This window comes from Perognathus longimembris, chromosome 4, assembly GCF_023159225.1.
Source record: "Perognathus longimembris pacificus isolate PPM17 chromosome 4, ASM2315922v1, whole genome shotgun sequence".
Lineage (NCBI taxonomy): Eukaryota > Metazoa > Chordata > Mammalia > Rodentia > Heteromyidae > Perognathus > Perognathus longimembris.
In genome coordinates, this window is record NC_063164.1 from 5,191,822 (window position 1) to 5,219,434 (window position 27,613).

The 27,613-nt window shown below is 49.4% G+C and overlaps 1 protein-coding gene across 1 annotated transcript in view; it reads left to right on the top strand.

Moving 5' to 3' along the window:
* Window positions 1–3,521: 3,521 nt before the first annotated feature.
* Window positions 3,522–27,613, top strand: part of Ngef (neuronal guanine nucleotide exchange factor) — a 55,566-nt gene continuing 31,474 nt past the window's right edge. The window contains 2 exon segments of the mRNA XM_048344480.1: window positions 3,522–3,813; window positions 5,845–5,950. Coding sequence (XP_048200437.1) covers window positions 3,558–3,813; window positions 5,845–5,950 — 362 coding nt within the window. The 5' untranslated portion in view covers window positions 3,522–3,557.

The window sequence follows — 27,613 nt, forward strand, 5'->3', positions numbered from 1 at the left end:
TGGACCACGTCACCCAACAGTGAGTCAGACGGATGGGGCGTGATCCCCGCCACACCGTTTACCATCACTGGCTCCTGGAAGCAGCCTCTGTTGACAAAGTGAGGTTAATTCTGTGGGGACCTTACACAGTGATTATGGGGCCTCATTAAGGGCATTCATCCACTCATTCATTATTGCTGCCATGGAGACTTAAAGGGTGCTGCTGTCTGTCCATTTTTAGGGACAAGAGCGAACCTTCTAGACCAAGTTCTGCCCCTAAGGAGCTGGGAACAGGAATGATAGAAAACGGATGTGTGCGGTATGCCAGCAGGTGTTGGTAAATGTCTATTCAGCGAATGAGGATAAAGCTGTCCCCCTGAACATCTATCCCAAGGTCGCCTCTAGATTAGATAAGAATTTTGTATTATTATTATTTTTTTTTGCCACTCCTGGGCTTAGACTCAGGGCCTGAGCACTGTCCCTGGCTTCTTTTTGCTCAAGGCTAGCACGCTACCTCTTGAGCCACAGTGCCACTTCTGGCTAGGATTACACACGCGAGTCACTGGTCTCCAGGTGCCATTGAGAATTTTGAAGGAAACTAGAAGATCGTGTAGAGGAGTGGGGCGGGGGTGGGGTGGGGGATTTATAAGGCCTTTTCAGCAGTTAATGACTACACATCAATGCAGTTATAAAAATGCTTGATATTTAGAACACATATGCCTGAAATAGTCATCCACTGAGGTGGAAATAAAGTTGTTTTTCCAGTTATTCCAAAGTGTGTGTGTGTGTGTGTGTGTGTGTGTGTGTGTGTGTGTGTGTGTGTGGTCTGAATGGCTGGTAAGGTATTGAGGTACTTTCTCATGGATCAGAGCCTTCTCATAGAGAAAATGGCCCCACTCCCTGGCTTGGTTCATCCAGAACATTCTCTGAAGGATCCCTGAGTGTCTCTAGATCGTTGATGTAGTTTTGGTTCAAACGTCCTCACTGAGTCTTTCTCCTTTAACCCCGTATTGAGCCTCATCTGCTCTAACCCCAAAACTGGCAGCATTGTCATTTCCCAAGCTACCAGCAGCCAGGCTCCGTGATCTCTCCTCCCAAACCGCCGTGAGTCACCACCCTAGACTCCTCAGGCTCTCTGCTCAGCCCCGCCACACTGGAAGAGAGCCCTCAACTGGCTCCCAGACACACCTGCCCCGGCTTGCTGGGAATCCTGCCACCGGCTCACTCAGGGTCTTCAAAGGCCTCCTGCCACCAGCAGGATGCAGAGACTTACTGTGCTCAGCACCCCTCCCCCCACCCCACCCTAGAAGCCCTCTTACCGTCCCAGCTTGGCCAAAAGGAAGGAAGGAAGGAAGGAGGAGAGAAACAGAGACAGAGGAAGGAAGGAAGGAAGGAAGGAAGGAAGGAAGGAAGGAAGGAAGGAAGGAAGGAAGGAAGGAAGGAAGGAAGGAAGGAAGGAAGGAAGGAAGGAAGGGAGAGAAACAGAGAGACGGAGGAAGGAAGGAAGGGAGGGAGGGAGGGAGGGAGGGAGAGAGGGAGGGAGGGAGGGAGGGAGGAAACGTTGAGCCAAGGTAGGAGACAGAGTGAGAAGGGAGAAAGCGAGAGGAGATGTCAGAGAGGGCAAAGGAGCATTGTCAGCACCTAACGTGTCCTAGGCCCCCGGCTTTGCGGTTGGGCCTCTGTTGTCTGGGAGTGCAGCCTCAGGCCCCATTTGGGAACAGCTCTGAAAGTCAAAGTCCCTCTCTGCTGGGAGGCTCCTCTGATCTTCACCTCTGCCTGCCTTTCTATGCCCTCGGGGGAGATGGTGACAACCTTGAGCTCATTTCTCCCAGTTAGCCTTCCCTTGAGAAGCGGGGCACATCTCCCGCTCAGGAGATGAGGACAGAGGCCTTCCCCACCCCTTGCTCTTGCAGGGTTCAAAACCAGGTTAGCGTGTATCGCAACTCCCCTCAGACTGGACTTGGTGAATGGAAATCTCCCCCTGGGGCTGGAGGCTGGAGTGAGGCTTGGGACTTGGTGACACGTGATGAGTGTTGTCCTCCTGGCCCTCCCAGAAGGAAGGTTGTATTCATTGTCCATCTAAATGTGTGACCCCGGCTCCTGCACTGTCCACTCCGCCCGTGCGTGGCATAGCGTACTCCCCCAAGGGGGGAGGGTGCTGATCTCAGTCAGCGTGGGTCAGGGAAGACACCGGGCCCAGAAGTGGGGCTCCCCAGCACCGAGTGCTCGGGCCGCCCCAAAGCAGCCCTTTCTCTGCCCGGTGCCCGAATGCCCTCCTCGGCGTGGTTGGCTACACGTGGTCAAGGTTAGTAGGGTGAGGCAGAAGGCTCCATCCTGGGGGAGACACCGGTGTGGCTCTGGGGCCCGGCGTTGACATCGGAGCCCCAATTCCTGCCTCAGGGAAACAAGCTGCTCTTCATCTCCAAGAGATCCCCCCACAACCGTCCTGGCTCCCCTCCATCCGAGCTGTGTGTGCGGCTGAGCTGGACTGGGCTGGAGGAAGGGTCTGAGCAAGACAAGGGGTGCAGGCAGTGGAAAAGGAGGTGTTCTAGGCTCGACCCTTCGCTCTCCCCAGATGAAAGAGCTGTGGCTTCACTTTTCCCCAAGTACTAACCTACAGCCCCCCAAACGGACAAGCTCCCAACAGACAGCTCTTGTCTGTATCCCATAACCACCATGGGCCCCCATATGTCCTGCCTGCTTGGGGCTCAACCAAAGGGTACATGGGCCCCCTCCCACCACTCCAAGCTCCCCATCCTGGAAAGAGAACTATATGGGGAGGGACCTGGATTAGCCTGAACAGTTCTAAGTTCATTCGTTCATTCATTCTTTCCTTCCTTCCTTCCTCCTCCCACCCCTTTCTCTTCTGACTTTTTACTGGACTCTCCTCTCTTTTCCTGTGACAGTGTGCCATCTAAGATGTCATGGTAGATGGCCACCCCTGAAGGAGGTGGCTCTTCTGTGACTCCAGTCACAGAAGTCACAAGAGCAGCAGTAGGGCTCCCAACTGTTACACATTGTTCTACCCGCATGGCCACTGGTCCACAAAATAGACTTGGACACTAGCCGATGGCACAAGGTTGATCCTGAAGGGGTTCAAGGCTACTCAGCCTTAAACACACTGCTAGGAGACCTGTCACAGGCCGCACTCCCCATCTCCGCTTCCTGGGGCTTCTTCGATCTCGTCTGTGTGTGAATCCTGGGTGTTCTCCTGGTGTCCTCTGGCTATTTTTGTACTTTTCTCTAGCATTAGTCAGGAGATGTTTACTTGGAAGTTAGTTATACAACCCACTTAAGGCATTTTCTCCAAAGTGCCTCTTAGGAATAGTATAAACAAGCCTCAATTATACAATGAGGCATGAATGTATGTGCGTTACAGTGGTTACAGCTGTGACTTCCATTGACAAAGCTGCGGGTGGCGGGAGGAGCTATGGATCCCAAATTCCACGAAGCTTGAATGGAAGTGTGAATTCCATACTCGGAATGGGGGTTTTTAACCCCATGACTCTAACTGAAAACTGTTCTCTCTCTTCCGAAGCTCTGGAAACTTCTCCTGACGAACCACCGAGTCTATTGCCATGGAGACCCAGAGGTCTGCAGATTCGGAAAATCCTTGGAGGAAGTCGGAAAGTGGGTCATGGAAAATCAGTGATGATTTTCAGGCGAGGCCTGAGCTGCTCTCAGAAGCCCAGGAGAGCCCCCAGACCAACCGGGAGATGCAGGACAAAGAACTCCACCGCACCTCCATTCAGAGAAATTCCATCTTCAACCGCGCCATGCGACACCGAAGCCAAGCCAGGGCTTCCCCTGGACAGAGCTCCAGCGTCCCGACAGGTCAGTGCTGGGGAGAGCTGTCATGTGACATCCACTGAGTTATTGGTGCTAAGAACACTTCATTAAATAAAGGAGAATAAAAGCCTTAAAAATGATTAGTCACTGGGGGCCGGTGGCTCATACCTAGAACCCTAGCTACTCAGGAGGCTGCGATCTGAGGATGGCAGCTTGAAGCCGGCCCAGGCAGCGAAGACCACATGATTTTGATCTCCAGTTCACTACCAAAAGAAGTGGAGCTGTGGCTCAAGGGGCCGAGTGCTAGCCTTGAACAGAAAAACTCAGGGACAGCACCCAGGCCCTGAGTTCAAGCCCCAGGACCAGCAGCAATCAATCAATGAATACACATTTTTGAAAGATCAGGAATAGGTCCAACAAGGTGAAAACCCATGAGCTAGTGACTTCCCTTCCTCCGGCGTGCTCTCTGTGCACTGCAGGAGAAATGGCTGGCCCGGGCCAGCTACCACACGGGCTTCTACTCACAAGACGTGACCACACTCCCCCAACACACACACATTCCCGGGGGGAGACTAGCAGCCCTCCACGATTGAGGGCACTTGGGAACATGAACTTCCTCGGCAGGGACATGTTAGACACCTGGTCTTCTATCCTGCTCTGCCTGTTCTCTGTCACCATGCAAGTCAGAGTCTCTGATGTCCTGAACATAAAGAAGTGAGATGAAAGCCTCAGGACCCCTTAATGTCTCAGATCGAACCCGATGACCATCATGAGCAGAAGAAAATTCACAGCCTTTCCCCACGGAGCAGGTCAGCCCTCCCTTGAGTGTGGAATCATGTCCCAGCTGCCACCGGATAGCATGACTGTCACCTCCCCGCAAGCAGCCTTCCTTCACCGTTCCAAACGATTCGCCAAGCCCCAGTAGCAAGGAGCTTCGGGCCTTAAGTCAAGCAACTTAGAATGGCAATACCTGTTATCTCCTCTCGCTTCTGGGATTGGCTGGTGGTTTCCCTTCCTGGGCCAGCGTTCCAGGCCTCCCCTGGGGCTGGGAGGTGGGGGTGACAGCCTCGCTCAGCCGGCCCGTGGCAGGTGACAGCCCAAGGGCACCTCCGGCCAGCCCGGACTGCGCGTGTGTGTTCCCAAGGCAGCTCGTCTTGCAGCAAGCTGGCCCCGGCCCGTTCGCCCCGCACGCAGTGCTATTTCAGATGAGTCCCGGAGCATGAGAAAGGTCACGGCCAGTCGACTATGGCGAGGGCTGGCTGGGTTGGGTGCACGTAAGTCCCCCATGGCTTCGCTAGGCAAACACTCCACGATTCTTCACGGACCGCACTGCGCAGGGCGGGCCCTGTATCCTGGCCCTCAGAAGGCGAGCAAGGAGCATCACAAGTCCCAGGCTACATAGCAAGATCCTGGCTCACAGCAACAACAACAATAAGAGCATGCTTAACCTACTCATTTTGCAGATTTAAACACTCACACGCACATACCCCAAAGACACACGGCGGCCAGGACTGGGTTTGGGGTCTTTTGTGGTAGGTGTGTCAGTCAACTCTCCACGACGGTGACAGAATCCCACAGAGAAATCAGCTTGAAGGAAGAAGGGTCTACTTGGGCTCACGGTGCCTCAGACTCCATCACTGGGGCGGAGCATGGCAGGCTATGCATCCCGGAGGACCAGGAAGCAGCGGGAGGAAGTGAGGAAGGGACGGATGGGGACAAGGTCCTTCCAGGGCCCGCCCCCAGGGACCCACTTCCTCCAACAAGACCCCGCCTCCTGAAATGCCCCCAGCTGGTGACCAAGCCTCAACCTAGGAGCCTTGGAGGGACACCCCAGGTTCAACCCGAACGAGCAGAGATGGGGCTACGTCTGAGATGAAGATGCAGAAAGTCAGGGGCAATGGGGACACAGCCTTAGGCCTGTGGCTTCCCAAAACCAGGCCGAGGGGTAGCCCTCCTCCAGTCACCCACCGCCTTCCCTTCCAGGGCCACCACCACTGCCGTCCTCGCGTAGGGAGAACCGCCTGGAAAGGGGAAGATGTGTCTTTTCTAACTTGTTCCTTTCCCTAAATGTCACAGGTCCAGCGGAACACAGGACATCTGTGTGCGAGCCCTCGAGCCTGCCCCAGAGCAGGGCTCCCTGGAGGAGGCCGACGCAGACGGGCCCCGGAGCCCCGGGAATGAGGTAGGCTACGTGGAGCAGAGAAAGGGATAAAAAGACATAACTTTCTCTCTTGTTTTTAAAAATTCCATAGCTCCCTTTTCTTTAAAAAAAAAAAAGGCCTCTATTGTTCTTCTGTGACAAAGCTAGAAAATTTGAGCTGTGATACAACTCCCATAGAAAGAAGGCCTGGTGTCAGCGGCTCACGCCCGTCATCCTAGCTACTTAGGAGGCCGAGATCTGAGGATCACAGTTCAAAGCCAGCCTCAGCAGGAAAGTCCATGCGACTCTCATCTCCAATAAACTATTTTTTTTAAAAAAAGAGTCGAAGTGGCGCTGTGGCTCAAATGGTAGACTGCTGGCCTTGAGCAGAAGAAGCGCAGCACCTAGGTCCCAAGTTCAAGCCTCAGGAATGGCACCAAAAAAAAAAAAAAAGGTAGAAAGCAAGAGATGAGAGAGAGATTGAGAGAGAGAGAGAGAGAGAGAGAGAGAGAGAGACAGAGACAGAGAGAGAGAGACAGAGAGAGAGAGAGAGAGAGAGCGCATGCTCTATACCACCACTACCCATGGAGGTTCTAGTGTGTTGTAAATGAAGCTGGTATTTTGAGTCTCATCTGTAATCCCAGCACTCAGGAGGCTAAAGCAGGGAGATATGGAGTTTGAGGCCCCGCTGGGATATGCAGTAAGTCTTAGGTTAGCCTAAGGTTAGGTTAGCTTACGCAAAGAGATCCTGTCTCAAACCACACAAAACAGTGTTGAAAGCCAGGCACCAGTGGCTCCCATGTACAATCCTAGCTACTCGCGAGGTTGAGATGTAAGGATCATGATCTGAAGGCAGCCCAGACAGGAAAGGCCATGAGACTCTTCTCTTCACTTAGTTATAGATAAAGCTAGACATAGCACTGTGGTTAAGTAAGTAGAGCGTTAACCTTGAGCAGAATTTGCTCAGGGATAGCACCCAGGCCTAGAGTTCAAGCCCCACAACTGGAGGAAAAATGTGCTGTAAATGTGCTCCAAGTCTTTCCCATGTCTCACGCATGCTTCTTTCATGAGACAGATCGTACTGTACATTCTCCCTTGTAGCCTACTTAGTCATTTATCATAACCACCTCTCCCTTGTGACAAATCTGTAACTACACAATTACTGAATGGCTGTGATTATGTTTTATCATGCTCCTGTTGTTGGGGCTTGGGTATTGAATCAGTTAAGACTCAAACACCCCTCCCTCCAAATACCACAGCTTGCCGTGATAGAAGTCTATTTAGATCTTCTGGAAAAGATGTCTGGAGGGTTGTGGCTATAGCTCCTTCATGCCTTCAGGGCCTGGGGCTGTTCATATGACTGCCAGAGCTCCAACAATCACAGCTATAGTTCCGGGAAGAGAAAAGCAAGGGGTGAAGGAAACAGGCCAGCTAAATCAGCCCTTCTTTTTTTGAGGAGCTTCCTTAAAGCCCATTCAACCATCGCTACTTCCATTTTGTTGGCTAAGACCATGTCACATGACACGCCTGCAAAGAGAGCTGGGAAATGTGTCTGTTTCTGTCTTCAGTAAACCTATTCAGCAAGGAAAAAGGGGGAGAAGGGTACGAGATGGTCTACAGAAACCCCTAGCCCGAGGGAGCTTCAAAGTGGTGGCATTTGTTGTAAGTCTCTGGGCAGTAAACGTCACGGTGGTACCATCCCCGCCCCCGGCACTCACCAGTTCTTTAAGCGAAATTCCCAGAAGCCCTGCAATCTCCGTACATCCCCCATTGATAGAGAAATCTTCATCTCCAGAGAAACAAGAGTCTCCATGTCTGTGTTAGAGAAGCGTGAGCCAGCCAGTCTTCCCGGCAGCCTCTGCTTACGGACACTGCTCTGCTCCTCGGGTCTCATGCAAGTACACACTCGTACATGCACACACACAGACATGCGCTCGTGCACAGGCACGTACACACACGTACACACGCATACACCACGCATGCCATATGCACACACATGCACCTATAGCGCACACGTGCACTCATATACATACGTGAACATGCACCCACGCATGTAGAGGTCTCGCGAGCACCTGGGCCATCTCGTTTGCCGTCTGTCTCTCGCGTTTCTGGAAGTGGATTGTCCCAGCCCGATGTTTTCTAACTGAAACCTCCAGACGGGCTGCGGGGTTCTGAAAGCTTTGCGTGGTTGCTGTTGGAGGTCAGGTTCCCAGTCGGAGCTTGTCATCCTGGAGGGTGATGAATGGCCCCCCAGCGAGCCACTGAGCAGAGACCCAGAATTCTGGGGGCTCCGCTCGTTACTTGCCAGTCGCTAGCACATTCCCAGAGCCTTTATCCAGTCCTATGGAAGACCCTGGGCTCAAAGCCAGGAAAACCATTATCTCTGTGCCAGTCAGCTTTCCGTCACTATAACAAAACACCCACAGGAATCAGCTTAAAAAGAAGCAAGGTCTCCTCAGGCTCCCGGTTTCTGATCTGGTGGCTCCCTTGCTTCCGAGCTCCTGGGGATGCACACAGGTGGAGGGGGACGAAGGGCTGGGGTCCCCTTCCCGTGCCCGCCAGGAGGCTTCTAGCTAGCTCTCCCCTTCAAGGGCCCGCCACCCCTCGATAGTGCCACAGGCCGGGATCAGGCTCCCACAGGGGTCTTTGAGGGACACGCGCTCAAACCGCAGCACCCTCCTGGCTCGCACCCCGTCTGTGAAAGCAGTAAACGTAACCACCAGCGACACCACCAAAAGGCCCTGCTTGGCCCTCAAGCCAGTGACAACGAACGGGGAAGAACTAGAACAGTCAGCTCAAGCGAAGCCCCAAACACTTCATCTTCCGCTGTCGCTGCGACTCTCAGTGCAGTTAGGAGTTTCCATAAAGGCAATTTTAAGAGGATATTATTGAAGATCATTGTAGGAAGCCTCATGAAAGATACAGAGCCGGCACTGTTTGCTTATCCATCCCTCTGTTGATAGATATTGGATTTATTGATTCCATTTATTTTTTTCCCCCTTTATGGTCATCCTGGAGATTGAACCCAGGGCCCCATGCTTGCTAGACAGGTGGTTTCCCACGTGGCTACGCCTTCAGCCCTTTCCTTTCCCTTCTCCCTCCCTCCCTTCCCTTCCCTTCCGTTCCTTTCTTTCTCTTCCCTTCTGCCTCTCCTCCCCTCTCCTCTCCCGATTAAACTCAGTGCCTTGCACTAAGCAAGCCTCTCCTTGTGCGATACCCACAATTCTTTTGGTTTTATTTTAGTTTTGAGATAAGGTTTGATAACCTTGCCTAGGCGAGCCTCCAGCCTCAAACTCAAGCTCTTCTTGCCTTTGCTTCCCCAGGAGCTGGGATTATGGCCAGTGCCTCTATGCTTGGCTTGAAATTTGTTTATCTCAGGTACATCCCCAAGAGTAGAATTGCTGCATTTTAGGGTAGGTATGTATATTTATTTTATTAGAAACGGTGAGATTATTTCCCAAAGTAGTTGTATGATTTTATTCTCCCACGAGCCAATATCCACTTGTTCCAGATTCTGGCCAACTCTGAGACTTGCCAGGCTTTGTGGCCCTATTCATTTTAACACGTTAAGGTTTCTTAGTGTAGTTATCTGTAGCTCCCTGATGAATACCAAAGTTGAGCATCTGTTCGTGTGTTTATTGTTCTTCAGTGTGTCTTCTCGTGTGTGTGTGTGTGTGTGTGTGTGTGTGTGTGTGTGTGTGTGTGTTAATGGGACTGCCAGTAGGGGGACTTGAACTCAGGACCTTACTCTCTTGCTTAGCTTTTTTGCTCAAGGCTGGTCCTCTGACATTTGAGCCACAGCTCCATTTCTAGTTTTTGAGGCTTAATTGAGATAAGAGACTCATGGGGCTTTTCTGCCCAGCCTGGCTTCCAGCTGCAATCCTTACATCTGTCTCCTGAGTAGCTGGGATTACAGGCGAGAGACACCAACACCTGACTCAGTGAGTCTTCATTTATGTAGTATCAGTTCAAATCATTTGCCATTCTTGTTTGTTTGTTTATATCCTCTTTATGGGGGAAAGGGCTTGAACTCAGGGCCTGGGCGTTTTCCCTTAGCTTTTTTGTTCAAGGCCAGTGCTCTACCATTTGAGCAACATCTTTGCTTCTGACTTTTTGCTGGTTAATTGGAGATAAGTCTCTCACATACTTTGCTGCTCTTGCTGGCTTTAAGCTTCAGTCCTCAGAGCTCAGCTTCCTGGGCGGCTAGGAGTATAGCTTTAGTTATTTTTTTGAAACAGAGTTTTGGTATGTGTCTCAGGCTGGCCTCAAATTTGAATTCCTCCCACCTCAGCTCCCCGAATGCTGGGATTATAAGTTTGCACCACTATGACTCAGTATTTTTAAAATTGTAGTTCTTTATATATCAAATAAAAGTTCTTAGTCAGATATGTGTAATTTGAATATTTTCTACCAGTCTGTGTGTACCTTCTCTTTTAATCTTCCTATCTTTTAGTGAGCAGAAATTTTTAATCATGATGTACACTATTTTTTTTTTATTGTTTGTCATTTGCTTAGCTCTCTGAGAAATAGTTGACAGTTTGCAAATACTCTTCTAGTCTTTGCTGGTCCTGGGGGCTTGAACTCAGGGCCTGGGCACTGCCCCTGAGCTTCTTTGTGCTCAAGGCTAGCACTCTACCACTTGAGCCACAGCACCACTTCTTGCTTTTTCTGAATAGTTTATTGGAGATAAGAGTCTCATAGACTTTCCTGCCTGGGCTGGCTTTGAACTGCGATCCTCAGATCCCAGCCTTCTGAGTAGCTAGGATGACATAATTTTACATGTTTACCTTCACATTTATGTTTCTAGGATCATATGGATATCTAGTTGCTTTTGCAGCACTAATGAAAGAGATCTTTTAAGCTGCCAATGGTCGCTCACACCTGTAATCCCAGCTACTCAGCAGGCTGAGAGTGGAAGGATCTAGTTTGAGATGCTGAGCTTTTACCTTCCAGGCAAACCACTTGTGAGACCCATCTTTTTTTTTTTTTTTTGGCCAGTCCTGGGCCTTGGACTCAGGGCCTGAGCACTGTCCCTGGCTTCTTCCCGCTCAAGGCTAGCACTCTGCCACTTGAGCCACAGCGCCGCTTCTGGCCGTTTTCTGTATATGTGGTGCTGGGGAATCGAACCTAGGGCCTCGTGTATCCGAGGCAGGCACTCTTGCCACTAGGCTATCTCCCCAGCCCCTGTGAGACCCATCTTAACCCATAGCGAAATGCCTGCCATCCCCAGTACCTAAGAAGTATAAGGAGGAGGATTACAATGTAGGATGCTTCAGGCAAAAAGCCAGACCCTATCTGAAAAACAACCAAAGCAAAGAAGTTTGGGGACATGGCTCAAAGGGTAGAATGCCTGCCTGGCACAGACAGGGTCCTGAGTTCAAAACAAGGTTTCCTGTTCTCCTCAATGGATTTCTTTTTTCAAAAAAATCATTGGCTGGGACTGGGGATATGGTCTAGTGGCAAGAGTGCCTGCCTAATATACATGAGGCCCTGGGTTTGATTCCCCAGCACCACATATACAGAAAATGGCCAGAAGTGGCGCTGTGGCTCAAGTGGCAGAGTGCTAGCCTTGAGCAAAAAGAAGCCAAGGACAGTGCTCAGGCCCTGAGTCCAAGCCAAGAAAACCAAACCAAAACAAAAAAAAATCATTGGCTGGAGATGCATAGGTCTGTTTTTGGACTTGTATTCTGTTTCATTAATCTTGTTTACCTTATGCCAGAATCACAGTCTTCAATTCCGTAGCTTGATGTGAATCTTAAAATCCGGTAGTATAAGCCCTCCTACTTTGTTCTTTTTGAAGACAGTCTTGACTATTTTAGATCTTTCATGTTGTCATATAAATTTTAGAATCATTATGCTAATTTCTAACCCTAAAAATGTCTGCTAGAATTTCAGTTGAAATTGCATTATCCTTATAGATAAATTTGAGAATCGTTGGCACCTTAAGTTGTTCAACCTATAAATACATTCTGACTTTCCATTTATTTAGATGTTTAAAACTAATCCACCAGTGATTCGTGGAATTTAGTGTTAAGGTCTTATACACATTTTAATTAAATTTGTTAGAAGGCATTTCCTGCTTTTTTTTTTTTTTTTTTTTTTGGCCAGTCCTGGACCTTGGACTCAGGGCCTGAGCACTTTCCCTGGCTTCTTCCTGCTCAAGGCTAGCACTCTGCCACCTGAGCCACAGCGCCCCTTCTGGCTGTTTTCCATATATGTGGTGCTGGGGAATCGAACTGAGAGCTTCATGTGTAGGAGGCAAGCACTCTTGCCACTAGGCCATACTCCCAGGCCCCATTTTCAGCTCTTTAATTCTACTTTAAATACTGGTGTTTCACAGTTTCATCTTCCAAATGTTTATTGGTGAATAAAACATATTAGCAGCATGTAAAATACAATTCATTGGATACTATGTAGAAAAATAATTATATGGTCTTGGTAAATTTGTTCATTCGTTCTCATTGTATAATGGATTTCTATATAAATAGTTTGGTTCCACCCCCCCCCCCCATCTTCATGCTTTCTAGTTTTTTCTTTCTTGTATTTAGTTGTTTGTTTTGTTTCAAGATGAATGTGGCCGTCTTTGAACTCACAGTTCTCCTGCCTTCACTTCCCACATTCTAGAGCTACAGATGTGAGCCAAATTCTTGCTTCTTGTACTTATTTCTTCTTAGCTTATTGCCTGGGAAAGCATTTCCATGCTGAATAGCGGTTAACAGTGCACGTCCTTATTTTATTCCCTGGGCAAGGCAGCTTCGCAAAGATCAGAAGCCTCGTCCAACTTGTTCAAATAAAAGAGGAATATTTTAAGAGTTCTGGAATCTCAAAGAATCCCAGCAAGATATGAAGTCAATCCTCAGAGGAGTGGGGAAAAGGCTTCGGGAACCAGAGCCTCTTGGTCTTTTTCTCCAGGGCCATGGACCTCCTTCCTACTGCTTTGCTTCTAGGCTGCTTTGTTCTGTTTCTCTCCTCTGACCAGCTTCTCCTCCCTGCCTGTCACACACAATGACAGCCATGATCACCACCACCATCATCACCACCACCACCACTACCTTGCAGCTTCTCCCTCTACAGCCTAGAGGAACGCCCTTCTGTGTCTAGTGGGGAGAATGTTTAAAAACAGGAGTTTGGTTGGCTGCCCTTGAGTCAGGAGTTTATCTCTGGACCAATCAGCTAAAGGGGCAGGGCTCTGTGTGTGTGTGTGTGTGTGTGTGTGTGTGTGTGCTCTGTCTCTGGGAGAATGAACTGAATGAACGCTCCAGTGTCCCTAGAGTCCTGGGCTCATGCCCAGGGGATGAGGGGACGGGATATTTGCAAGGCGAGAAGCAGCAGGTGGAGAGGAGAGGTCTGGGATGTCAGCGGCTTCAGAATGGGGGCAGGAACCCAACCTCCCGTTTTGGGAAGCTTTGTGTGGTGCTAATGGGCATGTGAGGTTCTCGGTGGCAAGTTTCTGCCCCAGAGCTTCTAGAACACCCTGCAGCCCACCCGAGGGTGTTCTGGGACCCCTCTTCTGCGGCCATCAAGCAGTGAGTGGGAGCCACGTTGCTCTGCCCTGGTGCAGGGGGAAGGCCAGTCACGGTAGGAAGATGTGCTTTCAGGGGATGCAGGAAGAGAACTTCTATTTATTGAGCTTCATTACACCTTAAATTCTCATTAAAATTTCCTATCAGTAGCTGGGTGCCAGTGGCTCTTGCATGTAAGCCTAGCTACCTAGGAGACTGAGATCTGAGGATCACAGTTCAAAACCAGCTGGATAGGAAATCCAATGGACTTTTGCTTCCAATTAACCCCCACAAAGCCGGAGGTGGAGCGATGACCCGAGCTTTAGAGCATCAGCCTTAAGCAAAAACAAAAGCAAATTTAAGGGGAAGTGCTCGGGCTCTGAATTCAAACCTCGGGACGGGCGCGCACACAAAAAGTAAGCTATATCTCAACCTCACATGGGGAGTTATTCTATATCGACCTAGTGAGCACAAGCCTTCTTAGAATATTTGTCCTCTGACCTCTGGTTTCCTGCTGGTGCTCTGGGACATTGTAAGAGTTCTTTGTTGCTCTGAAGACTGTCAGTAGACACTAGCCAGCAGTCAATGTTCGTCAGCTGAGTGCTAACCTTGGCGGGGGCTATCAGGACAACCTCTCTAAGTAGCTAATAAGACTCCTGGCTGGAGCCCTAATTTCCTGGTTATCGAATACTGTAGCTGTCCTACGTGGGTCCCTCTCCAAAGATCACTGATGTGAATTCCCCATTGCCACCTAAAAATTCACGCGTGGCACAGCGAAGCATGGAATGCCGATGCCGGCAAGGACCAATTTCCACATGGGAAACTCTGTTTCCATGGAAACTTACAAGCGCCACTTACAGCTACCCTGCAGGCAGCTTGTCAGTTGTCCATCAATGCTAGTTTGGGTTGTTACTAGGAGAATCTTACAGTAAGGAAGTTTGTAAACACAGGGACAAACATTGAGTCACTGCAAATACATTCTGCCTCTTAAAAAAAAAAATTATTCATTAGCAGCCAGGCTTCTGGTGGCTCACACCACTAAAAGAGCTCAGGAGCCCGAGATCTGAGAATTGTGGTTCAAAGCCAGCCCTGGCAGAAAACTCCATAAGACTTTTATCTCCAGTTAACCAGAAAAAAAAAAAAAAACCTGAAAGTAGAGCAGAGGATCAAATGGTAAGGCATCAGCCTGGAGTGGAGAAGCTAAGGGACGTCACCCAGGCCCTGAGTTCAACTCCAGTGCCAGCAAGTCATTAGCATGAACTACTTGCACAAGGGCTTTCCTGATGACGTGTATACATGCATATAAGTTACTTTGATCAAATTTACCTTCTATATTGCTTTCTTAACTCCCCCTCCCCACCCCCTCCTTTGTAAAACAGCGTTTATGTAATGTACTCCTAGCATATTCACGGATGTTGCATCTTTCATTCAAGAAAGCTGTCTGGGGGGCTGGGGATATAGCCTAGTGGCAAGAGTGCCTGCCTCGGATACACAAGGCCCTAGGTTCGATTCCCCAGCACCACATATACAGAAAACGGCCAGAAGCGGCGCTGTGGCTCAAGTGGCAGAGTGCTAGCCTTGAGCGGGAAGAAGCCAGGGACAGTGCTCAGGCCCTGAGTCCAAGGCCCAGGACTGGCCAAAAAAAAAAAAAAAAAGAAAGCTGTCTGGGGATTAGATTATTAGCCATCATTTGGGTCATAGACTTTGATCAAGTCCTAGGTCTCACTGCTAATTTACAGAGAGAGGAAGGGGTTAAATAATACTGTACACAGTGCAATCAGCCAATACAAACAGTTATACGCACTTCAGGTTCGAAACAAACCAACTGCAAAGAGAAAAGCAAGAGAAGGAAGAGGCAACTAGAAGAGATTCAAGAAACACTAACATGGGTTGCAACGAGTGGAAGCGAGTAGACCTCGTCTAAAACGCCCTGTGGGAGGAATCGTTAAGACCGTCAGGAGGATGCAGGTAGCGTGATTCATCTGTCATGTAGGCAGAGGTCGGGCAAGGTCATCGCATCACCCCATGAGCCCACGGTGCTGGTGCACGTGAGGAACCCCAGCTACCTCAGGAGCTCTAGGTAGAAGGATCACAGTCCGGGAGGCCCCGGGGGTGGGGGAGGGGGGAGAGGAGATGCTGTCTGAAAAGCAACTAGTATGTAACTGAAGATGTGAGGCCCGAGTTCAATCCCCACCATAGGTAGGTAGGTAGGTAGGTAGGTACATAGATACAAAGATACACAGATAGAACTAGAATCAGGCACGGTCATTTATATCTATATCCCAGCTACTGAGAGGCATATTGTAGGAGGATCATAATCTGAGGACTGAATTAACCCCTCGCCCCCCAGAGAGAGAGAGAGGAAGGGAGAGAACACTAAGACCCCAAGTTCAAAGCCCAGTATCAGCAAGTTAACTAATTAACTAGTTAGTTCACTGGATAACCGGGAAATTTTAACATAGCTCAGCCAGTTGATACGTTAAGAAATAATTGTCGATTTATTGGGCACGCTAAGGGTATGACAGTTCTTTATAAGGCATGTACAATTCTATGTATCTTTTCGAGACACATTCTAAAATATTTTGGATGAGATGATATGATGTCTGGCATTTGCTTCAAATAATCCAGACCAAGGAACGAGTGGGAGGGAGTGGAGAGAAACATAGGCCATGCGTTTAGAACTGTGAAGTATTCGTGGAATGCAGTCGTTTTCCTGTCTACTTGAGGATGTGCTTGAAATTTTCCATGACAAAAAGTGTAGCTGGGTGTCAGCTCTTCAGGGAAGCTGAAATCTGGAGGACTGAAGTTGAAAGCCAGCCAGATGGAAGGGTCCCTGAGACTCTATCTCTAAAATAACCTGTAAAGCCAGGAGCTAGTGGCTCCTGCCTGTAATCTTAACTACTCAGGAGACTGAGATCTGAAGACCACGATGTGAATCCAGCCAGGCAAGGAAATCCAAGAGAATCTTATCTCCAATTAACCAACAACAGAATAAACTGCAAATGGATGTGTGGTTCAAGTAGGAGAGGGCCATTCTCGAGCAAAAAAAAGCTAAGCAAAAGTGCAAACAAGGCCCTGAGTTCAAGCCTCAGTACCAGCGGGGAAAATAAATGAATGAATGAGTTAACAATAAAATAGCCAGTGAAAAAGATGCATTAGAGGTGTGATTCAAGTGGTAGAGTGCTAGCTGAACCAAGCAAGCAAAGCAAACACAAAGCCCTGAGTTCAAACCCCAGTATAAACCAAAGCTTAATTTTACTAAGTTTTCTTTTTAAAGCTTGTTTATTTATTTGAGCTCAAACCCAGGCAGGACTCCAGACATGTCAAGCAGCAACACTCTAGTTTTGAGTGACACTGCCAGTTCTAAAGTTTATTTAGAAGGAGGAGGAGGAGGAGGAGGAGGAGGAGGAGGAGGAGGAGGAGGAGGAGGAGGAGGAGGAGGAGGAGGAGGAGGAGGAGGAGGAGGAGGAGGAGGAGGAGGAGGAGGAGGAGGAGGAGGAGGAGGAGGAGGAGGAAGAAGAAGAGGAAGAGAAGAAGAAGAAGAAGAAGAAGAAGAAGAAGAAGAAGAAGAAGAAGAAGAAGAAGAAGAAGAAGAAGAAGAAGAGGAGGAGGAGGAGGAGGGGAGGAGAAGAAGAAGAGGAAGAAGAAGAAGAAGAGGAGGAGGAGGAGGAGGAGGAAGAGGAGGAGGAGGAGGAGGAGGAGGAGGAGGACCCAGGCACCAATAGCTCACTCCTATAATCCCAGCTACTCAGGAGGCTGAGACCTGAGAATGGGGGTTTGAAGTCAGCCTAGTCTGCGAGACTCTTGTCTCCAATGCACCACCAGAAAGCCAGCAGGGAAGCTGTGGCTGAGACGGTGGAGCCCCAGCCTTGAGTGAACAAGACCGAGGGCAGCATTCAAGCCCGAGCTCCAGCCGCGGGACTGACACACAGACCACAAGAACAGTGGGGAATGATACTTGCTTTGACCCCAAACAAGGTACTGAAAAAGCCCCCCGTGCCTGGGCAACAGGGAGTGCAGTGTGTGCCAAAGAGACAGACACAGGGGGCTGGGGTGGCCCCGGCACCGTGGTGGCTCATGCAGCCGGCACACAGTGCTCCCTCCGTGAGGAAGCTCCAGCTGCCAGTCACGGCTGTAAAACCTCCAGATGGAGGCCTTGGCTCTGCGGTGTGGAATAATAGCATGCTGTCCTTGCCCGAGTTGAATCATGACACCAGGACTCAGCTCTTGCCAGGTTGCCAAGTCACAGGGGCTGGGCAAACGGGGAGCGGGGAGAGCGGTCTGGCCTTGGACTGGACGGAGTTAAGGCCTGGGTGTGATCCAAAGAAATGTGAGGGGAAAGGGGCAGACCACCAGATAGCAGGAGGCCCTTACTGGAGTTGTACCTAATGAGGACCGCGGGAAGGTGGGGGGGGGCGGGGCGGGGTGCCAACACTCCTCTATTTCCCACCCAAAGCTCAAGGGGTGTGCAGTGGCTCACCTACGCGTTGACCTCTGATGGTCCCCATGAGCGAGCAGGACTTGGTGGCTGTCCTGACTGAAGGATGGACGTCGTGGTGTAGGAGTCCCGGGCAAGGTCTAAGAGGCATTGAGGCACCTCTGCCTACCAAACTGGGCAGACAACTTCTGGGGACACTGGAAGCCCAGCGAAAGGCCCAGGTGGTAAGGACCCGAGGCTTCCCGCATCCACCACGGCTATTTGTTACACAGCAGCAACAGAAAAACCAATACACCAGAAGCGTCATTGAAGGAACAGTAGGAGGAATTCCACTTGTATCCATCTCATGCTGGGTGATGCTGACCCCAGGTCTCTCTGAACCTTGCTTTCTCCTGTTCTCAATGTCTGGGACTTGGTCCCAGCTTCCTCCGTGGTAGTTCCTGCTCCCAGAGGAGCCGCTGACACTGGGGCTGGGGAGACTTCGCCCTCGCTGCGCCTCTCCTTCTCCCTGTCCTGCTTCCGTTCCCGCTTGCTCCCAGGGCTCTGCCTTCATGAAGCACCCGATTCCGCCCCCCCAGGAAAAAGAAAAGCTGTCCTGCCTCACCGAGAACTTTCCTTAAAGAACTGCCTCCATTCCCACCATTAATGAAACCATTTTTTTTTAAACCAAGGAAAACACACTTTCAGCATTAAATGTGTGATGTGTCTCATCATTTAAAAAAAATAAATTGTGTGAAGCCTCTATTCTGTGAGAAGACGATAACATGAATTGTGTCAAGGACCTGAAGATGAGCCCCATCTTTTCAGACCGTGCCCAGAGAACGTGAGCTGCACCCCGGAGCTGACGCTTGGGGCCTGGTGCGCCTCAGGCCTCGGAGAGCAGCGGCCGGGATGGAGGATGCTCAGCTTGCTCTGACAAAGCACGGGCAGCCCAAGATGGAGCTCGTGAGCTGCTCTTCCTTCCATGTGCAGTCAACCTCAAGGGAGTGTGAAAGAGGTTGAGCCACCGGGCAAGGCGAGTCTGGTTTGGCTGGGTTTCAGATCACACTGTGGGCTCTTTGGAGAAGGAGGTGATGCAATGGTGACTGAAGCCCCTGCAAGTGACCTGCCATCCTAGGCTGTCCTCCCAGCGCGAAGACAAGGGCAGGTCCTAGTGACCTGGGAAGCAGGCTTCTGCCCCTCCCCAGGGGGCGGGGCAATGGGCGGGGCAGGGGAGGCCGGCCCCACCCACCCGCACAGCCCTCATTCATACATTGATTCACACATCTTTTGGAAGGAAGCTCCCTACCCAGGAAGTGGGTCGTGTTAAAAATATGCATAAAATATTCATAGTGGCAACAGAGCGCACTGTGTTTGCAAATCCGTTGGAAATCATAAACACCTGAAAATGGAAACCAAGCAAAAAAACACTCAACCAAGAATATGGGAGGGAAAAGGCATTAAAAATCAGCTTTACTAGTACAGAAAAATACAAAATAAAGCAAGACGTCATCTTCATCTACCAAACTGGTACTTTAAGAGCAACAACTGAGTAGCAGGAAGCATTCAGAGGAAGAAGACGCTGGCGAGATACAACAATTTAATCTTCAGTAACTTCCAAACACAGTGAGGAAACAAGAAAGGTTTGAACCTGTGAGAAAATGCCCACTCAGTGAGCTTCGTCACCGAGCAGTTTCCAGTGCACCCAGGCCAGGGATAAGTGCTTACTGAGCATCTGCTATGATCCAGGCTTTGTGTTGGCTCTGGGGACCTAGCAGCGACTCAAAGCCCTGGAAATCCCGGCTTTGTGGGGCCCGCATTCCAGCAATCCTGGCCCCCAGAGCTTCCCAACCCAGCTGGAGACTGGCAAAGCCTTTCCTTGCTCAGTCCCGAGACTCCTACCCCTCAGCGCCTCCCACCTCAGTCCTCCCAAGACCAAGACGGGCACCCTGACCAGCGAGACTTCCTGGAACTCAAGTGTGCCACTGCTCTACTTGTTTCTCCTTCCTCCAGTTTGCTGTGTGTGTGTGGTGTGTGTGTGTGTGTGTGTGTGTGTGCATGCGCGCGTGTTGGGGCTAGGTGTGGAGCTCAGGGTGTCTTGCACGCACCATCAATATCTTTTCTTAGAACACAGTTCAACCTGCTGCCAAGCAAATCATAAGCTTTCTTTGCTTTGTTTTCATCGTAGAAAGGATTTCAATAAGGGCATGGTGCTATGATTTTAAATTGCTTAAGTTAATGTGTTTTCTTGGAGTTGAGGAGATTAAACCCACAGTTTCTTATACTCGTTCCCCACCAAGCTTCATCCACACTATTTTTGGTAATTATCAGTTGGATAAACAGTTGAGTTGTTTTTGTCCCCCTTGTCCCATACTTGTCGATTGTCTTTAATTCTATGAATTGCCAAAAACATCTACAGGATTGACAAGTCAAAACTATTTGAGCTGGGCACCAGTGGCTCACGCCTGTAATCCTAGCTACTCAGGAGGCTGAGATCGAAGGATCACAGTTCAAAGCCAGTCCGAGCAGAAAAGTCTACATGAGACTCATCTCCAATGAACCACTCAAAAACTGGAACTGGCATTGTAGTTCAAGTGATAGAGCACTAGGATCGAACACAAAGAGGCTCAGGGAAAGTACCCAGGCCCTGAGTTCAAGCCCCCAATCATCACCACGAACAAAAACTATCTGAAAAGCGGTGGGCACTGGTGGCCCACACCTGTAATTCTAGCTACTCAGGAGGCTGAGATCTGAGGACTGTGGCTTAAAGTCAGCACAGGCAGGAAAGTCCATGAGACTCTTGCCTCCCACTGACCTCCAAAACTCTGGAAGTGGAGGTGTGACTTAAGGGCTAGAGCACTAGCCTTGAGTGAAAGGGTAAGGGACAGGACCCAGGTCCTGAGTTCAAGCCCCACCAAGTACTGACACAGGAAAAACAAAGACAAGCCAAAACCAAAATGTTAGATCTGCCCTTCTCTTTTTCTCTCCACGAGAAACTGCTAGATCCAGTAAGGTGGGCCCAGCCCGGTAACTGGTCGCGGCAGCCCCTGGGGTCAGTGGGTATCCGGGCTCTGAGGTCACTTCCTCTTCGGCTGTGGTCACACCTCGTTCCCTGTGGAATCTCCTTCCCCCATTAGGTGGAGCGGCTACACCTGCTCTGGAGCGCAGCCCCCTGGTTTGGCTCTCCCAATAAACTCTTTTCTGCCTGAACCGCATGGTGGTTTCAGCAACCCTTACAAAAATAAAACGCTGTCAGGTAACTCAGAAAACTCTAGACCGCAGCACCCCGCTCCAGAAGCAATTGTTTTTTTATTAGCTTCCTGTTTTCCCTGTCCTGTAACTTTTTTGGGGGGGTGGGGTTGGGCTCATGTGTATCGTTGCTCCATTTTCCCTTCCTTGCTCCCAGAACAGCTTGCTACCTGCACTGTTACACACCTGGCTTCTTTCTCTTTGCCCAGGGCATCTCCGACGTTCACTCGTGCCTTTCTAGTGCTTATTTCCTTAGCTGCGTGTGTCTCACTTGGATGTGTCAAACTCTCCCTCTGGTGGTCTCCTCGGGGTGTAGTTTTCTCTTGTGTGGGTTTCCAGGACCGTGCCTTGGGGGGGGGGGGGGGAGTCTTAAAGGTAGAGCCACTGGGTCAAAGGGTAAGTGCCTGCCTCCTTATTGTCCAGTTCCCTTCCACTAGGGGCTGGGTGACTTCCTCCCAGTGGCCTGCCATTGGGTTCAGGACACTTCAGGGCACTCCATCTTTATGACACTGTGGTGATCGTGGAAAAGGATGGTGTGCTCAGTGTTCAAGATGAAAGTTTGGCATCGGGAAGGGACAGGGTGGCCCCTGAGATGTCCTCCAAGTGATCTTTCCATTCGGCGTGGTTGCCCCTGACTCACACCCCTCCCCTAGTGCAACCCGCCACTTCTTCCCGGAAGCACACAGCCGCGGTGACAGGTTAGACCCTGTCCCGTTTATTCTTCCTGAAGGATAAGTGTCCATTTCACTCCGAAGCCTATGTTTCTGAAGAGCCAAAGACCTCCCCCTGAGGACTCCCCTCCAAAAAGGAAAGAAGGGGGAGAACCTATTAAAAAGGAAGACCATCGCTTTAGCCAGAGTTAAGCAGAGGAAGCAGCCCCAGCGAGTCCTCTGTGAGCAATGAAAGGCGACTCAAGTGCTGAGTAAACCACTCACAAATAGCCATCGCTTCACTGTGAATCTTCACGGCATGGAAAAAATGAGGCAAGCTGTAAAATGAGGGAAGGCTGTAACTACCCGTCGGTGCAGAGGTGGGGGTGAGTGGAAGGTCGGTTAAGCAAACAAGAACAACAGCAAGACACAGAAGTGACTGATGGACAACCTTTGTCTCCCTAGAAAAGAATGGTACCGGAGCTAAAAGGGCACTTGCCCTTTAAAGGAGCAGAGAGGAGAGAAGGCTTCTATTCACCAGCCAAGGGAAAAGGGTTGTTAGATGTTTTGGTGGCTGTGATTCGCTGGAAGTTCCGACTCATTCACACAGAGGCTCCAGGGCTTGTTGGGGAGGGAACAAGCTAGTCAGTCGGGCCAGGCCCTCTTCCCATGCACAATTCAGCAGGTCCAAGAATTAACTTTCCAATAAAATGGCCAGGTCTTTTTAAGAGAAGCCCAGGCAGCTATAGGATGGAATCAAGGGGCTTCCTGGAGAAAGAGGCATCCACAGTAGCAGAGCAAGGGATGGGAGCTACAGAGGCAGGCGGTGCTAGGAGGAGCCTTAGGCTGGAGATAGGCACCACCTCCCCCTCCCCCCCCCCCCTCCCTCCCCACCTCCAGGCACTGGCTTCTGGCTTCATTTGAAATGGAAGAAGCATTCCAGCTAGGACTTGCACTTGTGAATTCATGGAAGGTAAAGGAGGAATTTCTGGAAATAAAAGACTTGTTTTCCTAAGCCGAGAGATTAGAATGTCAGGGAAGTGCTTTCATGATGTCAGGAAGTAACTTACTGGAAAAATCTGAATTCGTGATTCTTTAGAAACTGAAGAGCTTTTGGGGGGAGGAGATCAATTTATGTAACCTGTGTTACAGTATTTCTGCCCCCAGGTAAATCAAGAGAGCTCAAAACAGCGTTGCCCCCTCTCCAAGTTCACCAGGACCCACAGGGTCCTGAACACCTTCAGCTCCTGCTCTAAATTCATGCACACCCAGGGCTTGATAAGCTGTTTTCCCCTTATTATGTAAGTGACACATTTTTTTTTGGTAGAAAAAAATTCAAACACATGAAAAATAAAGAGGAAAGTTCCCTCAGAATCCTGTCAGCTAGCTTCAAGAAATGTAAAATACTTTTTTTCTTGTGATGGGTCTACTGGTCCTTTTAAAAGTATATATACAGTTGATGGCCCATGACTGTAATTCTAGCTACTCAGGAGGCTAAGATCTGAGGATCACAATTTAAAGCCAACCTGGGCAGGAAAGTCCATGAGCTGCTTGGCTCCAATGAACTACCAAGAAGCCCAAAGTGGAGTTGAGGTTTAGGTAGTAGAGCGCTAGGTTTTTTTGTTGTTTTTTTTTTTTTTTTGGCCAGTCCTGGGCCTTGGACTCAGGGCCTGAGCACTGTCCCTGGCTTCCTTTTGCTCAAGGCTAGCACTCTGCCACTTGAGCCACAGCGCCCCTTCTGGCCGTTTTCTGTACATGTGGTGCTGGGGAATCGAACCCAGGGCCTCATGTATACAAGGCAAGCTCTCTTGCCACTAGGCCATATCCCCAGCCCCGAGCACTAGGTTTGAATGAAAAAGCTCCAGGCCAGTGCCCAGGCCTTGAGTTTAAGCCCCAGGACTGGCACCCTCCTGAAAAAGCATATATGCATGGTTAAAATTCCATGCATAGGGCTGGGGATATGGCCTAGTGGCAAGAGTGCCTGCCTCATATACATGAGGCCCTGGGTTCGATTCCCCAGCACCACATATACAGAAAATGGCCAGAAGTGGCGCTGTGGCTCAAGTGGCAGAGTGCTAGCCTTGAGCAAAAGGAAGCCAGGGACAGTGCTCAGGCCCTGAGTCCAAGGCCCAGGACTGGCCAAAAAAAAAAAAAAAAAAATTCCATGCATAAGAGTCTAGTCCTAAATATAAAGTAGGACCTGGCTGCATTCAGTTTGGAACTCTGCTTTATTACTTAAAATATGATTGACACCTTTCCAGATCATTAATTTTTTTTCCTAAAAATCATTTAACTACACAGTGTTTCATGGGAGAGTTCTCATCATCTATAGGCTCTTCCGTCATTGCATTTCATATAGTTCCAATAGTGAACGGTTAAAAATAACCCTAATAAACCTGCTTGCAGGGGTTTTTGTGGGTTTTTTTGCAGTCTTAGTTTGTCAGAATATGTTCCTAGAGGTAGAATCTCTTCACAAAAGAACATGAACATGCAGAGTTATGCATGTTGCCAGGCTACACTGCAGAAAGTTTGGATCAATTCAAACTGTAACGACCATTGGCTGTTCATCTTTAAAACTCTCTCTGATTGGGTAACGCACTGACCTAGCCAACTGGAGGCTGAACAGGAAAAACAAACAAAACCCCAAGCCCTTTGATTGCTTTATTGATGATATAGTTCTGAAACAGCATGCTTTTTTTCCCTATATGACTCCATTTATTTTTGTGCTCATTTACACATTGCCATCAACAGTTCCCTTCTTAGACTCTGAAATAAAATATTAGTAGTAGCCCCAAACTTGGAATCCCAGGGACGGTTTCGTTAATATTAGCAGGGAAGCCTGCTGATATTAACAGCCTGCAGCTCAGACCTGGGACTGAATGTTGACATGTTTCTGGATTCTAGAGTCTAACGTGACCTGTTGCCAACAAAAACATATTGATCTTTCCGCATGACCCTAAATCCTTGAACAGTTAGTGCCGGCAGCTCAGCAAAGAACATTCTTTCTGCAGGGATAGGAGCAAGGTGGTTGTTTTTATCGGGAAATGGAAAATCATCCCACTTCCTTACTTCTTGTTATGACAGTGCTTCTCTAAAATCCAGGTATTTGTCATTTTCAAGAAATGATGTCTGAACAATTTCTAATCATTCATTTTCTTAACTAAGTGCCGTTCCTTCAAGTCTACTTTGTCTATGAATAGCTGGACTTTTCTTTCTCCTTCCATACCTTAAACAAGCTTATGGTATGTAGAGATGGATGGATAGACAGACTGACAGGCAGATGACACATATACACATGGGTTTGAACTCAGGACCTTGTACTAGCAAGGCAGGTTCTCTACTACAGAGTTCCACCTCCAGCCCCTTTTTGCACTGATTTTAGATAGAATCTCACTTCTAGCTCGTGCTCGAGCCTAAATGATCTACCTATCGTTCCATTCCTTCTACAGCTGGGTTGGCAGACCTGTGCCACCACACCCAGCTTCTTCACTGAGATGGAGTCTTGAGGAATCAGACATGCCGGGAATTACAGGCTTCCAGATCTCAGCCTCCCCTGTAGGAGTGCACTACCACACAGCCATGTTAAGAATGGGTCTAACAATCCTGTCTGCTCGAGGTGGCCTAAAGCCACAATCCCCCAGATAACTAAGCCCACAGCATGAGCTCCGTCACCCTGCTTAGTTTTGCTATGTTTGGTAATCCTTTGGGCAATACATTCTCCATTACAACAATGGATTTTTTGCCTACCTGAATGATGATCGTGATGATGACGAGGATGATGAAGTCATTGCATAATATACCGTAGCTTGCAATGTCATTGTGTGTAATACACTGTAATTCACAAAGTACAGTCTGTTATAATAGGCTAAATTAAACCTAACAGTATAATTCATAGGAGGATTTCAGTGAATCAGTCTAAATGGAGGGAAGTGACTATTGTCTTTGTAGTTTTGGTTTCTACGTTGAGAATATGCTTCTTCCATTGCTACCACCTAGACTGTAAGTAACATGTGCCTAGACAACTCTTAAGATGATTTACTGTAAGTTCCTTCCTCGATGTATCCTCTCCTTCAATGCCCTTGCTCCAGGATGTCCCTATTGGTCAAAAGCCTATGACATCACCCATAGCCCAAATCCCCAAGCTTGTTCACCAGGCCCCTTGGTTAGGCATATTCCAGAACAAAAGTATTTCTGGCTCTCCTCCACGTGACGGTTTCAGATAAACACACAAATGGCATCATAGCGTGTGTGTGTGCGTGTGTGCACTTGTGCACACGCATGCGTGCACGCAAGCCCCTGCACATGCTCATGCCTGTGTGCCGATACTGGAGCTTGATCTCAGGAGCTGGGCGCTGTCCCTTCGCTTTTTCCCCCCTCAAAGCTGGCTCCCTAACACCTGAGCCACAGCTTCATTTCCAGCTTTTTAGTTGTTAATTGGAGATTAGAGGCTCTCGGCCTTTCCTGTCACGGTTGGCTTTGTTTGAACTGCGATCCTCAGCTCTCCGCCTCCTGAGTGGAATGCTAGGTGTGAGCCGCAGCAGCCGATGTGGGGACTCTTCTGACGGTTCCAGAGGCCCTGCCGTGCTTTCCTGGGCAGCCCCGTGTTCTCACTCGGCGCCTCGGGGGCTGCAATGACCATAGCATTCACCTCCACAAGCCTCACGTCCAGGAGGGCCAGGCACGGAGCGGGTGGGTTCACAAACAGGGAAGAGCAGCAGGCAGGCCTTCCATGGCAGCTCCTCCGGTTCTAGTCCTCCTCCTGTGGTTCCTGGGTGTAGCTTCGGCACTGCCGGCATTACAAGTACCCTGGGCTTCTGCATCCCTGACATCTTGCGCTGAGCAGTCTGGGACCTGGCAGCTAGTATTTCTGTGTGCGCCCCAGGCTGGAGAGCAGAGGCTGTGGTTTGTTGTGAGTTTTCAAACCCACTGAGACAAGATTCCATGTTTTGTTGAAGTGGGCAGTGTTTTGCGTCTGGTTTTTTTGTTTTGTTTTTGTCTTTTTTTAATGTGGTTGCTATGGTGGACTGATGTACTTTTGGTTAAATAGGGAAAAGGCCGGACAGAAGAGGAGAGCGATTCAAATAAACTGTTGCCTGGGTTTCATTGGCCATGCAAAGGAGGTTTGCACTCTTATGGCATAATTTGCTGAAGTTTGGATATAAATATGATGAATACATTTTCTAAACAAAAATAGGTGGTCAAGAAGATCTCTGCTTATACCTGTAATCCTAGATACTCAAGAGGCTGAGATCTGAGGATCCAGGTTCAAAGCCAGCCCTGGCCGGAAAAGTCTGTACGATTCTTACATGCAATTAACCAACAAAAAGCCAGCCATGGAGCTATGGCTCAAATGGTAGAGTACCAGCCTTGAGTGGAAAAAGCTCAGTGCTCAGGCTGCGTTCAAGCTCCAACAGCACACACACACACACACACACACACACACACACACACACACACACACACAACACACACACGGGCTCTGTTTCTATCTGGGCAGCCCGAGCCTGGACCAGACACCGACTTCATCAAGCAATGAATTTCTAGCAGAGTACTGGAGAGCTGCTGAGGGTTGGATGGATGAATAATGCTGGAGGAAAATCCACAGGGCAGCCATGTTTGGAGCAAGTGGAGGGAAAAAGAAAAGGCAGGGAAAGGGTAACGAGGGGCTGGTAGAGGAACATGGTCACTCCTCTCCATCAGATTCGCGGCTGGCAAAGCGAGGGTCACACCACTAGCCCACCCTCTCTACTCAGAATGACCTTGAAGTCACCCTTGGTTTCCGTAATCCACTGTGAGCATTCCCAGAATGCACCAGGGGCCATTATCCTCACAATGACTGTTTTCCTGCCCATAAGGAAGGTAAGTCAGCCAAGGAAGGAGATGCAGG